Genomic DNA, 14,927 nt, shown 5'->3' with positions numbered 1-14,927 from the left:
TACACTAATGATGAAAAATCTGAAAGAGAATATAAGGAAACTCTCCCATTTACCATTGCAACAAAAAGAATAAAATACCTAGGAATAAACCTACCTAAGGAGACAAAAGACCTGTATGCAGAAAACTATAAGACACTGATGAAGAAATTAAAGACAACACAAACAGATGGAGCGATATACCATGTTCTTGGACTGGAAGAATCAACATTGTGAAAATGACTCTACTACCCAAAGCAATCTACAGATTCAATGCAATCCCTATCAAACTACCAATGACATTTTTCACAGAACTATAACAAAAAATTTCACAGTGTGTTTGGGAACACAAATGACCCCAAATAGCCAAAAAAATCTTGAGAAAGAAAAACGCAGCCAGAGGAATCTGGCTCCCTGACCTCAGACTATACTACAAAGCTACAGTAATCAAGACAGTATGGTACTGCAACAAAAACAGAAATATAGATCAATGGAACAGGATAGAAAGCCCAGAGATAAACCCATGCACCTATGGTCACCTTATCTCTGATAAATGAGGCAAGAATATACAATGGAGAAAAGACAGCCTCTTCAATAAGTGGTGCTGGTAAAACTGAACAGCTACATGTAAAAGAATGAAATTAGAACACTTTCGAACACCATACACAAAAATAAACTCAAAATGGATTAAAGATCTAAATGTAAGGCCAGACACTTAGAGGAAACTCTAAGAGGAAAACTCTTAGAGGAAAACATAGGCAGAACACTCTATGACATAAATCACAGCAAGATCCTTTTTGACCTACCTCCTAGAGAAATGGAGATAAAAATAAACAAATGGGACCTAATGAAACTTAAAAGCTTTTGTACAGCAAAGAAAACCATAAACAACACAAAAAGACAACCCTCAGAAAAGAGAAAAAATTTGCAAACGAAGTAACTGACAAAGGACTAATCTCCAATATACAAGTAGCTCATGCAGCTCAACATCAAAAAAACAAACAATCCAATCCAAAAATGGGCAGAAGACCTAAATAGAAATTTCTCCAAAGAAGATATATAGACTGCCAACAAACACATGAAAGGATGCTCAACATCACTAATCATTAGAGAAATGCAAATCAAAACCACAGTGTATCACCTCACACCAATCAGAATGGCCATCATCAAAAAATCTACAAACAGTAAATGCTGGAGAGGGTGTGGAGAAAAGGGAACCCTCTTGCACTGTTGGCAGGAATGTAAATTGATACAGCCACTACGGAGAACAGTATGGAGGTTCCTTACAAAACTAAAAATAGAACTACCATATGACCCAGTAATACCACTACTGGGCATATACCCTGAGAAAACCACGATTCAAAAGGAGTCATATACCACATTGTTCACTGCAGCACTATTTACAACAGTCAGGACATGGAAGCAACTTAAGTGTCCATTGACAGATGAATGGAGAAAGAAGATGTGGCACATATATACGATGGAATATTACTCAGCCATAAAAAGAAACGAAACTGAGTTATTTGTAGTGAGGTGGATGGACCTAGAGTCTGTCATACAGAGTGAAGTGAATCAGAAAGAGAAAAACAAATACCGTATGCTAACCCATATATATGGATCCCATATATATGGACCACCTAGAGGGGTAGGATAGGTAGGGTGGGAAGGAGACGCAAGAGGGAGGGGATATGGGGATATATGTATAGCTGATTCGCTTTGTTATACAGCAGAAACTAACACAACATTGTAAAGCAGTTATACTCCAATAAAGATGTTAAAAAAAAAAAAGAGTAACATAATTGACACACTTTATGGAAAAACAACCAAGGGAAAAAGAGAGAAGGCATAAATAAATAGTATTAGGGATGAAAACGGGGACAAAACTACAGACACAGCAGATATTAAGAAGATAAAGAAATATTAAGACTTTATGTCAATAAACTGAAAGCTAAGAAAATTATTCCTAGAGAAAACAGAAATGAACAAAAATTGATTCAAGAAGAAATAGAGGCAATTCTAGGTTGGTGAACACACTGAGGTGGCAGGAGGATGATGTGCCTGAGGGACACGGAAGCTCTGTGTCCTTCCCCCTCCATACATTCTGCTATACATGTCTTCCATTTGGGTGTTCCTGAGTTGTATCCTTTATAGTAAACGGTGACAGTAAGTAAAGTGCTTTCCTGAGTTCTGTGAGTCGTTCTAGTGGGTTTGTGGGAAAATCTCCCCCCCCCCCCGAAAGTGGGGTCGTGGGAAATCCTGAATTCGTAGTTGGCTGGGCAGAAATGTGGGTAGCCTGGGCACCCTATTTGTGGCTGGTGCCTGAAGTGAGGGTAGTCTTGCAGGATCAAACCCTTAAACCTGTGGAATCTGATGTTAACTCCAGGTTGTTCGTGTCAGAAGTGAACTAAATTGCTGGTATCAGATCTGATGGATGTCAGGGAGGAAAGTAGCTCTCATTTAGTGTCATAAAATGTGGAATTCAGTAGAATGACACAGGCTCACAGAAGCATGTAGTTTAGGAAGTGAAAGGATGAGCAACAGGGCAGGGTATGAGGAACCTTTGACTCCTGGGTGGCCACATGATCAATCATGGTGTAGGGCAGCAGCTATGCTGAGATAAATGACTGAAGGTAAAAGTTATCGATGGAATTTATTGATGGACCTAACTCCTGGGGAATTGTTTCAACGGATGCATAAAGAAATACAAACCAATAAGAGAAAAGTGAAATATACAATCCCTTGATTATTATTAGTTATAATAGCTAAAATGAAATTAAAATAGAGTGCTGGGTCAGATTTTGATGCTGGGCCAACTAGCTTCAAAGCTGCCCCCCAAAATGAAAAGTTATTCAGGGACAACAAAGAGCACCTCAAGACTGCTGGTCACCAAAGTTCATGTGTGGGGTTGGGAAGGGCAAAACCAAGAAACTACTGAGACCACGGGGCTCAGCGTGAAGGAGCTGTCTCACTTTGGAGGTTGGCATCACCAGCTTCCTGAAGAAGCTTTACTAAAAAGGACAAAGAGAGAAATTTAGGAGCAGTATATTCATTTTTATTTTTTAAGATTTATTATTTTATTTATTTTAATTTTGGCTGCGTTGGGTCTTAGTTGTGGCACGCAGCATCTTCCTTGAGGCATGTGGGATCTTTTGTTGCGGCACATGGGCTCTTTGTTGTGGTGTATGGGCTTCTCTCTAGTTGTGGCGTGCGGGTTTTCTCTTCTCTAGTTGTGGTGTGCAGGCTCCAGGGACAGTGGGCTCTGTAGTTGTGGCACACGGGTTCCAGAGCATGTGGGCTCTGTAGTTTGCAACACGCGGGCTCTCTAGTTGAGGCACGCAAGCTCAGTAATTGTGGCACGCGGGCTTAGTTGCCCCACAGCATGTGGGATCTTAGTTCCCTGACCAGGGATCAAACCTGTGTCCCCTGGATTATAAGGTGGATTCTTTACCACTGGACAACCAGAGAAGTCCCTGGAGCAGTATATTCATTTTTAAATGCTGCAGAGTGGAAGGGTTGGTGCAGGACCCAGAGCTAACTATGGGACAACTACAGATGGCTATCCATGATACAGACACAGAGCAGGTTACTCCTGAGGGAGCAGCCAGCCTGGTGCACTGGATAAAAACTGCTGTAAAGTGTTTATTCAAAGAAGGGGGACTACCTGACTCCCCTTAAAAATGTCAAGTGGAACACCCCAGATGAATTCACCCCTTATTATTCATATGTAAGCCATGTGGGATTGGTGTTATAACTAGTATATTCACAACTGAAAATGTCCATTACTCAGGTCATGGTAAATACTGTGGGCCCCTTCTGCATTAGCAGCCCATGTAACCTTAGAGTCAGAGAAGCCTGTCTCAGCTTCCCCTCATGAATCTTAGCAGATGCTAATAAAAACACTATATTAATTTAAAAGAAAATGTGGAGAGGCAGAGGAAAGAGTCAAGGGACTCATCCCAGCATGGTGGAAATTTTTAAACAATTATTAAGAAACTGAGTGAATAAAGCAAATGTTGATAGAAGTGGGAAAGAGGAAAAAGAAAGAAGGGTGTCAAGAGACTCATCCCAGCAGGATGGAAATCTGTGGATGGTTATTAAGAAATGCGACGAATGCAGGGGACACAGGTTCAAGCCCTGGTCCGGGAAGATCTCACATGCCGTGGAGCAACTAAGCCTGTGCGCCACAACTAGTGAGCCTGAGCTCTAGAGCCCGCGAGCCACAACTACTGAAGCCCACGTGCCTAGAGCCCGTGCTCCGCAACAAGAGAAGCCACTGCAATGAGAAGCCCGCGCACTGCAACAAAGAGTAGCCCCCACTCACCGCAACTAGAGAAAGCCCGTGCAGTAACGAAGACCCAACGCGGTCAAAAATGAAGGAAGGGAGGGAGGGAGGAAGGAAGAAATATATAAATAAATTTTTAAAAATCTTAAAAATAAAAAGATTAAAAAAAAAGAAATGGGATGAATAAAATGGACATTGACATTGATGGGGTTGAAATAAAGGTCTTAATACAGTACTATCTGAGACTGGGTGGATCAAAGGGACCCCTGCTGGACCCCCTACATTAAAGGGCTCTAAGCAAGTTGAGTTTGTTTACCCTAGTTTGGAGAAATGTAAGACACGGGAAAGCAATGATTATAATGAGAAACCAGACCTGACATAACCTGGGGCAATAGTCAGGCAGATTAATCTTGGCTCAAACCCCCTGCTGGCTAAAACGGTCAGGGAGTGGAGAAGTTTCTAGGAGTCCTTTACTGGGATGGGACCTCATGCACTGTGATACCAAAACCCTTTGGTGAAGTCTTAACGCAGGCTACAATTAGATTGAGAGAATATGAAAAAAGTTAAGGTTGACTGATGAAGGTGGAAGTTTGGGTGAAAACTGGAATGTTCAAACAGGCTTACCTGAATGGTTTATGGGAATGTATACTATGTCTAAATGGGGAACACCTCCCCCCAAAGTAAAACAGATGGCATGTCAATCGCTCTCCAATCCAAGCAATATTAATTAGACATCATGCTAAATGGGAATAAGACTGCCGGAGCCCACACAGTGTTATAGACAAGAAGCTGGAGCCTGGCAGACAAACTCTGTACAGGAGCCTTACATAGAGCGCAGACTGGGGCTTACGGCAAAAGCCTGTGAGCACCTCCCAGTGACAACTACTGGGATGACAAACTGGAGCATTTCCATTTGAGAGGCAATTACTAGCCTGCTATTGAACGTTAGTCTAAACTGCCCCTATGACTGGAAGACAAAATAATCTTGAAACCCAAGATACCCATGATGTCTTGGGTAATGTCAGAAAAACATTCTAATGAGGAAGGCAGTGCACAGAAGAGTTCCATAATTAAATGGAGATTGTTTATAGAGGATCTCGTTATGAGGAGAAGGCAAGGAGGAGATACAATGAGGAGCCTCTTTTCCCAGAGGACTGACTCTGGAACTGAGTGAGGAGTTGCCAGATTCTGTTGTCACTTGGACAGTATAAATATCTCTCAACTGACCAACAAAGAGATGCTTGGTTTATGTATGACAGTTCCAAGGTGAATGGCCACCACTCTGATCAAAGAAGGTAAACACAGATGGGCTCAGTGGGCTGACTTACATGCTGTTTTCCTAGCAGTGATGGAAGAACTGAACAATGGTAAAGCCCACATGCTTGGGTTTTTACTGACTCATGGGCAACGGAAAACTGGACTATTAAAAGGATGCCTGTATAAGGTGCAGCCATATGGAAATCCCTCTGGGAGTTTATGGGCCACTTTAAAGTAGAACATGTTAATGCCCATCAGAAGAACCCACTTTCAGGTTTGGGAGGTGATGTAACCACCAAGTGGACCTTTTGCTACACTCCCTTCACGTGGCCACCTGGGGGACTGCAGCAATGCAGAGATGGGCTGAATCTAGACATAATCCTCTTATACCCTCTGAGGCACAAATTGCCAACAAGAACTGTTTTGTCTGCCAACAGGAGAGACAGAGGATGCAGATGGCTGTGGGGAAGACTCCCCGGGGGGGAAGGCCCTACTACACACAGCCAGCAAGCAGACTACACTGGATTAATGCCAGCAGCCCTGGTGGGGGGGCTATAAATGGGTCCTACCAGGAATAGACACTTCAGACTGGGCTTTGCATATGAGGCAGTAGATGCTTAAAATACTATTAGAGGATTGGAACAGAAGATACTCTACCAATGTGGGCCGCCAAGTTACACATCTTCAGGCTATGGGACACAACACGCTTCACAGCACACAGTGTCCGACAGTGGGTGAAAAGATACCACATCAAATGGATATATGATGTTGCTTATCACCCTCACAGTAATGGTTTAATTGAGAATTAGAACAGGCAGTTGAAACATCTGCTGTCTAAAATGTGTGAGATAAAAGCATAAAGGGCTGACTTTCATGCGTTCACAAGTGTGTGCTCACATTCAACATAAGGGGGCCTAAGGGAGAGTCCCCACTAGATAGATACCTCTGTTCTTCTGGTGGATCTGGGGAAAAGGGGATAGAGATGGATGCTGGTATGACTACAATTCTTCCTAAGGAGTAAGGATGCTGGTATGACAATATACTTTTTATTTTCTTCCCCACATCATCTCAGCTTTGTTTTTCCTACCTGATGCAGGACCAGGACTACAGCTACAAGTGCCAGAAGCAGGGATGAAACTCTATTTTTAAACCTTTATGTCAGAATTCCTAAGAGCCTGCTGGGGTGGGCTGTGCCTTCACCCCATCTGGCAAAATGGGGGTTAACAGTGAATGCAGCTATAATGCCTGGAGGTAAAAACAGCCCACTAGTTCTGTACCTATGTAACCTTACCCTAATATGAATGGTAGTGAACTGAGGCGGAGGTACTTGCTAGACTACTATTGCTGCCTGCAATCTAAACCAGCGCTGTGGCTGAACCTAATGTCCCTTCCAAAGGTGGAAAAGTTTGGGTATAAATGGAAAGAAGGAGGAATAGTAGTTAAGGGTAAAGGAGTAAATAAATGAGTTATGGTAGGTAATAAGAGAAATCCAATATTACATTAACACCCTGAAAGAGGCTCGGGGCAAGAGATGACATTGTCTCTTAGCTCAGTTATACCGGATGCCTTGAAAGGCGGAAGCCGTATATTGCTGCAGTTGGAACCTGAGAAGATGTATTGTACTGGAACCCTGCAAACCTCAGTGGCCTTGCTCTGGGAGACATTTTCATGCAGTAAGATGATAGACTGAACTAAGCAGTAATGCCAAAGGGACAGGTACTATGCCAGCATCTTAACAGTGAAGCATTAAAAGCATTCTTTTTAACATCAGGAAAAAGACAAGGATGCCTGTTATTATCAATTCCATTCTATACTGTACTGAAAAGCCTAGTTAGTACTAAAAGGCAAGCAAAAGAAATAAAGGTGACAAAGACTGGAAAAGAAGAAATAAAACCATCATTATTTGCACATTATCACCTACTTTGCTATTATAAAACTACCTAAAGACATTAAAGAAAGCCCTTATAAATGGAGAGATTACATCATTTTCATGGAGGGGAGACTCAACATTCTAAATACGTTAATTGTCTCAAAACTACATTCAATGAAATTTCAGTAAAAAGAAGGTGGTGAAGAGAACTGTCCTATAAGATACCAAGACTTACTTTAAAGCTATAGTAATTACAACAGCGTGATTTACTACAGGGACAGAAAAACTAGCAGAATAAACTGAATGCCCAGAAATACATAGAGGAACTTCACATACAGGAACTATACATGACTGAAGTGGCACTGCAGATCAGAGGGAGGAAGAATGGTCTATCTAATAACTAGTATAGAATAACTAATTACAGATATTTCTAAAATATTAAATTTGATCTCTTCCTCATAACATAAACAAAAATCAATTTCTTAGAGATGCTAAATATAACTTAAAAACATTTAGGAAAAAAATGTAGACTATTTTTACAAACTCAGAATAGAGAAGCATTTCTTAAATAGAACAGAAAGTTAAGTCATAAGAAAGATTTGTAAATGAGAATTTATGATTAAGAGTATCTTAATTCATCAAAAGATCCCTAAAAGAAAATTAACAGCCACGAACTGGAAGGAGACATGTGCTTCTCATATAACTGACCAAGGATTAGCTTCTTGAATATATAATGAAAACTTATTAAGAAAAATGTCTTAATATTAAGTTTTTGTTTATCACAAAGTAAAACTAGTATTATAAAAATATTGGCCAAAGCTGTTAAAATTCTAATGCTTTTTGGATACAGGTCATGGGAACCCAGTTTCTGCCATCAAAATATCAAGTTTGACTTTATGATTTATCAACTCCATAACCAATAAGCTATAATGTTTAGTTGAGCATGACTAGCAATTTGTGTTTACAAGGCTCCCAACTTCTTCAAGAAAACTTCAAGCAGCTTCTACTTTCTGACAAGGTTAATTCATGTACAACTTACAAAGGGAGGGGAAGGGAGAGGAGTACTGTGAAGGCTCCCAGGCAGGCAGTGCAGCGCGGGCTGTGGGTAACTGCTTATTTCCATCGTGAAGAGTCAAAGAAGGTAATAAGCAAGGATCCAAAAATGTTCCTGAGACCTTAATTATTGGTATCAGAAGTTGGACCCTGGTTTTAAATTCCCCTTTTATTCCTCCACTATTCCTCTGAAAAGATGATCAGACTCCAATCTTCCCACTCTCTTGCTCCAAGTATTTCTAGGCCGCAGAAGAAAAGTACTCTTTTCTGATCTGGGGTTCTAGAAAAGAGCCTTTACCTCTTGGGTTCATTCCCTGCTTAAAATTTCTAGCCAGTTACCACTGCAAAGTGACTGTGATGTACACACAGACTGGATAACAGACTGGATAGATTTTTTTAAAATTTATTTACTTTTATTTATCTTTGGCTGTATTAGGTCTTCGTTGCTGTGTGTGGACTTTCTCTAGTTGTGGTGATCGAGGGCTACTCTTCATTGCGGTGTGCGAGCTTCTCACTGCGGTGGCCTCTCTTGTTGCGGAGCACAGGATCTAGGCACGCGGGCTTCGGTAGTTGTGGCACACGGGCTTAGTTGCTCTGCGGCATGTGGGATTTTCCCGGACCAGGGCTCGAACGCGTGTCCTCTGCATTGGCAGGTGGATTCTTAACCACTGCGTCTCTGGAGAAGTCCCCAGACTGGATAGATTTAAATGGGCTGTGGGGGACTTCCCTGGTGGTCCAGTTGTAAAGAATCCGCCTTCCAATGCAGGGGGGACTCAGGTTCGATCCATGCTGCAGGGCAACTGAGCCCGCACACCACAATTACTGAGCCCAGGCGCCTCAACTAGAGAGCTGCGTGCTGCAAACTACAGAGCCCATGCACCACAACTACAGAGCCTACGCACCCTGGAGCCCACATGCCACAACTAGAGAGAGAAAAACCGCATGCCACAACTAGAAAGAAGCCCACGTGCCGCAACTAGAGAGGAGCCCATGTGCGCAACGAAGATCTCACATGCTGCAACTAAGACCAACGCAGCCAACAAACAAACAAACAGGGCCCAGGAATGTGTGCAGCAGCATTTTTTTAAAAATAAAGAAAAAAAAGGGCTGTGGACAAGAATTTCAAATCAGTCTAGAAGGACATTTTCATCACTGAAATCCATCTACTTTTATTCTTTTTGGGTTTTCATGGTAATTGTTCAAGACTTGCAATGTTTTTAAATTTTATGGCATTAGTGAACAAGAAATGAAGTGTCAGATGTTATTAAAACCCCTTAACACAGTCAGGAGAAATGAAGAATGGCACCAGAGTACAAATCAATATAACAACACTTAATTCATTCCCTTCTTTCTCTAATGGGAGAGACAGTTGCCATTGTTAAAATTTGCATTTACACAGATAATCTACAATTATTTAACATGGTACCTTTACAAAAGACCCTCAGAGGTGAGTTTATAATTTTAAAATAAATACTGAGACAGATAAGGAAAGGTTAAGTGCAGTGTCCAATACAGCTAACATATGGGTAAGTGTTCTGGATAAAGACCGATCCAAGCCCATTCTCAGCTCCACCACGTTACCTAATAGCTGTGTGATCTTGGGTAAGTTAATAAGCTTCCCTGAGCGTCAATTTCCTCCTTCATAAAAGCATGTGCAGTACTAACTCATTGTTGAGAGGATTAAATGCAGGGGGCAAAAAGACCAAAATGTACAAGGCACTTTAATAGTACAATTCCTAATATAGAGTGATTTCTGTGAATGATTAGAAAATTACTTTATGAGCCTTCTTTTTGTATGACACTTTAAAAATATATGTATGATGAGAGTTCTACAATCTCAAGATTCACTCTTGTGTTCAGCATAAAAGACCAAGTTACCAAAAAATACTCATTTGAGTACAAAAACATGCTCATAAATATTCAGTCTTCTTAATTTGAAACTGAAATTAATACGCAGATATTAATTAACTATAACTTTTCAACAGACTCCATAAACTAAATGCGACAAGCTAATCTAGCTGAGAAGAAAGATGAGAGCTCAAGACAGACCACGAGCACAGAGACATAAAGTGCTATTTAAAACAGGAAGTGTGATAACTAAGGGCTTTTTTCTTTAAGAAGCATGACATTCAGTATAAGAGAACATTTATTAAGTTCTCAACCCTGAAACAAATGCCTTGACTATTTAATTTAACAAAGTTATACTTTGAATGCAATAATATGTCAGATCCTCACAACTTAAGATGTGCATAATTTTATAGAGGATTATGTAGGGCTAATAAAACTGATAATAATTACAACAACATGGGCTATCATTTAGTCAGCACAGGTTTCTTACTTTCTCACAATAAATCAGTGAGAGAAGAAGGAAAAAACCTGTTATCCCCATAAAGATGAACTGATTGACACTCAGGAAGATTATGTAACTTGTCCAAGGTTACAGATAGTAAGTGACAGAACAGAGATTTGAACCCATGATTGTTATCACTTCAAAAACCAATATTCTTTCTGCCCCAAATTGCTTCTCTAGGCAGAACATTAGGAAACGGAACTAAATGACTGGGAAGATCTCTTGAAAATCTAGGATTTAAATTCTTTTTACTAATAAGCTAATATACCTGAGGGTATTAAGCTTCAAGCCCCTGCCCCAACAAGCAACTCTCCAACCCCTATCTCCTTCAGGGAAAAAAGCAAGACAGGAAGACGCAGAAAAGAAGAAAGGATTACTTAACATTAAATCTTTCAGATACAAAAGGATGTGATCTGTGGTAATGACCAGCACTAAGAAAGTGAGAGCACGAGGACAGGAAAGAATTTAGATTAGTCATTAGAGAAGAACTTCCTGACAACAAAAATTGAGTCACTGGAACACATTATCAGAGAACGTTATGTAGGATAAACTGAAGAAAATACAACCTCATGAAGGGCTGTCAACACACAAACAGTGTCAACATACACACAAGATGGGGAAGTACAAATATAGCCTACTTGGCTCAGCCTCATTTATAATTTAAAATAGAAAAGAAAAAAAGGAAACTGGTAAAATAAGCTTGACAGCAACAGTCAGGAGACTGCACTACAATTCCGTCAGCCTAAGTACAAGTTAGCAAAATGCTAACCCAATATTTGTGCCACATTTTTCAAAAGACCCATCAAGGCACAGGTACCATTTTATATTTTCCTTCAATTCACTATCCATTAAAACACAGCATCTCGGGCTTCCCTGGTGGCACAGTGGTTGAGAGTCTGCCTGCCGATGCAGGGGACACAGGTTCGTGCCCCGGTCCGGGAAGATCCCACATGCCACAGAGCGGCTGGGCCCGTGAGCCATGGCCGCTGAGCCTGCGCGTCCGGAGCCTGTGCTCTGCAACAGGAGAGGCCACAACAGTGAGAGGCCCGCATACCGCAAAAACAAACAAACAAACAAACAAAAAACCCACAGCATCTCTATTTCCTCTGCAAATTCACGTTCAGACTAGAACCAGTGCTCTAGTCTAGGCTCAAAGTTAGTCATCACAGATGCACTGGTAAAATAAAACCCAAATTCTGCTAGTTTTGTAAGTATGTTTTGGGAGAATTTTGAATGAAAAATATCACAAAGATAACTTCCTTTGGGATTAAAAACAAAACAAAAAACCCCCACATAATTTTGGTGGAATTATTAGACCTAGGAGAATCGTGTCTGTTCCACACGCCTGTACCCCTTTCTCTCACTACATGAAATCAACCCATCCAAAGTTGATCGCCTTAGGAAACCGCAGAGTCAACGATTTCGTTTAACCCTTTCCAATGTCAGCTGAGTCTTGATGTGAACTTTTACTAACCTGTAAAAAAATGAGAAGTCTACATGTTCCTGGTAGTAAGAGGATTCTCTCACTTTCATTATAAAAAGAAATATGTTTCTTTTATGATGATTATGTTTATTATCAGGGAAAAAAAGGGCTACTTCCATTAAAAAACAAATACACTCAAGTCAGCCAAGTTAATGCTTTTATATTCCTTCCCTTTTTTTCTCTACAGCCACTGCCATCCAAAAGAGAAGTAACCTCTCAGCCTCTGGTCCTACCTAAAACCCTCTCCTTTCCACGAGACAGAAGAGACTTCGGACCATTAATTATTTGGTTCTAGTAATATACCCCAGTAGTTGAGAGCATAAGTACTTGCTTTTGGGAGACCTAAAAGCTAGGGCAGACCTACCTTGTGAGTAGAGAAGGATCTGCATCTCTAAAAGAACACAGGTAAACACCTGTACCAAGTTCTCCAGGCCCAGGAGCTCGAAGACCTCTCGGAGCGGGTAATCGGAGAGAGGAAGTTCACTGGGGCCCGGCCTCTGACAGATGACGGGTTCATAAACACCATAAAATTTCAGTGATCTCCCTGGAGGAGGAAGGGGCACCTCATAGAGAATATTATGGATGTAGCTCTCAAGTGGCAAGGGTGGTGGCTGCTGTGAGGTAACTGCCTTGTAAAGCTGAATAAGGAATTTCTTGCAGGCCTGCATGAAAGGCAGCGGTGTGATCAAACATATACTTTTTGAAACATACAGGGTGTCTCTGCTGATGTCATAAGAGTTGTATCGCTGGAGTTTCAAAAGGGAAGTTGTATCTCCCTCGTCAATACTGCTTGCCAGTGAGTCCATGCTGCAGGAGGATGACGCGTACAAGCTGCTGTAATGCTCTGCGTTGTGCATCTGGTAGAGCGTCTGCATTGCTGTGCAGATTTGCTTACTTGTAACTTCTTCATAAAAAGTGAGAACAAAACCGTAGGTACGAGAACCATCTTCCCGGGTAATTATAAATGAGTGGAACTGAGGGTCTTTATTGTCAGTTTGTGTTCTGAAAGATAGTCCTTTAGGCATGCACAACTGTGGAGGAAGGAGAAGAAAAGCATCAGAAGGCAGTACACAAACAACTTCAAACCAGAAAAAAATGTTTGTGAAGCTCCATCTGAGCTTGTGACCTTCAGTAAGTCATGTAACTTCTCTGAGCCTCGGTTTCTTTATCTACAACATTTGCTGCATCAGTGACTTGAAGACAAAATACGCAAGGGCACTTCACAAATATTTAGTATTTAAGGACTATTTTTAGAGTAATGTTGATAATGTCTCAGAGGAATACAGACAGGTGAAGGCTCATTTGATAAATGGAAAAAAAGTTAAACATAGAATAATAAAAACAACAGTATCATTTTTGTATCATTTTGAACAATATTATCCTTAGGAAAATAAGCTTTGAAAATTAAATGATTTTTTATTTACTGAAGCAGAAGGGCAGAAACAAGACATTTTAGATTATTTCCAGCAGAGACCATGTCCCAGGTCTTGGGAACTACCCAGGATTGAGTCAAACTTGGGAATAAAATTACATGAGGAATTAAAGATGCTATATTTAAGATACTTACAAAGCACAAGAAAATAAAATCAAGTCTTTAAAACATTTTAAACAAATTACAGAAAATGTGAAATACACTAAGGAAAACAGGACTTGTAATTCAACTATCCTAAAATATGATCATTATTAACTTTTCTATTATTCCTTTCTACTTTTGTATTACAATATACTTTCTGCATAGAAATAATTTTACCATACATTATGACATTTTTTTTCAGATTTAATAGTCGATCTGGTGTAAAACTTAGAAGTTCTCCCAAATCCCCACGTTACCAAAAAGATGTAATTCACTTAAGAGTTACATGTCCTTCATCCAAACTGTGAACAAACACTTATTAAGTGCCTTTCTGAGCTAGGCCCTGTGATGGTGATACAATGGTGAGAAACACACAGTTCCTGCTCCTCTGAAGCTTCCAGTCCAGTAAGGAGGACAGATGATTAAAAAATTATTAAAAAAAAAATTATAAAGTATTGGAAGTGCTACGATAGGGTAAATATAGGCTGCTAGGAAAAAACACAGCAGGAGGACATAAATGAGAAAAGAGGAAGCCACCAGGGGAAAAAATGAAGGAAGCCCAAGCGGAGACCTGAGGATAAGTATAGGTGTGTATAGGTGTTAGTGAGATGAAGAGAAGGCAGAGAGGGCACGTGCAAAAGCCCAGAAGACAGAATGTGAGGTTCTGGGGAACTGAAACCTGCTCTTCAGCTCACCTACTCTGCTGGGGGCCTTCAGACAATCCCAGTCCTCGGCCTGGAACCACCCTAACTCACATCCAGTAGAGCAAAGGGGCTACCCTGCCAAACCCTACTCAAACTGCAGATCTGTAAGCAAAACGATGATTTTGTTGTTTTAAATCAAGAGACTACAGCCCTGAGGTCAAATCCAATCTGCCACTTGTTTTTGAAAATAAAATTTTATTGGAACACAATCACGCTCCTCCATTTAAGCACTGTCTACACAGCTGCTTTTGCACTACAACAGCAGAGCTGAATAACTGCAACAGAGACTGCATGGCCCACAACGCTCAACTATTTACCATCTGGCCCTTTGTGGAAAAAAAACCCCTGCCAGCCTATGTTTTAAGCCACTTAAGTAACA

The 14,927-nt window shown here is 40.8% G+C and overlaps 1 protein-coding gene across 1 annotated transcript in view; it reads right to left on the bottom strand.

Moving 5' to 3' along the window:
- The window catches only part of DENND5B (DENN domain containing 5B), a 210,836-nt gene that overhangs the window by 86,662 nt on the left and 109,247 nt on the right, over nt 1–14,927 (bottom strand). The window contains exon 4 of the mRNA XM_027129299.1: nt 12,636–13,302. Coding sequence (XP_026985100.1) covers nt 12,636–13,302 — 667 coding nt within the window. The remainder of the gene's footprint in view (nt 1–12,635; nt 13,303–14,927) is intronic.

This window comes from Aethalodelphis obliquidens, unplaced genomic scaffold (genome assembly GCF_003676395.1).
Source record: "Aethalodelphis obliquidens isolate GAN/ISIS:26980383/991018 unplaced genomic scaffold, ASM367639v1 scaffold36, whole genome shotgun sequence".
NCBI lineage: Eukaryota > Metazoa > Chordata > Mammalia > Artiodactyla > Delphinidae > Aethalodelphis > Aethalodelphis obliquidens.
The sequence above is the reverse complement of the archived record's forward strand: the minus strand, read 5'-3'. Positions and strand labels throughout refer to the sequence as shown.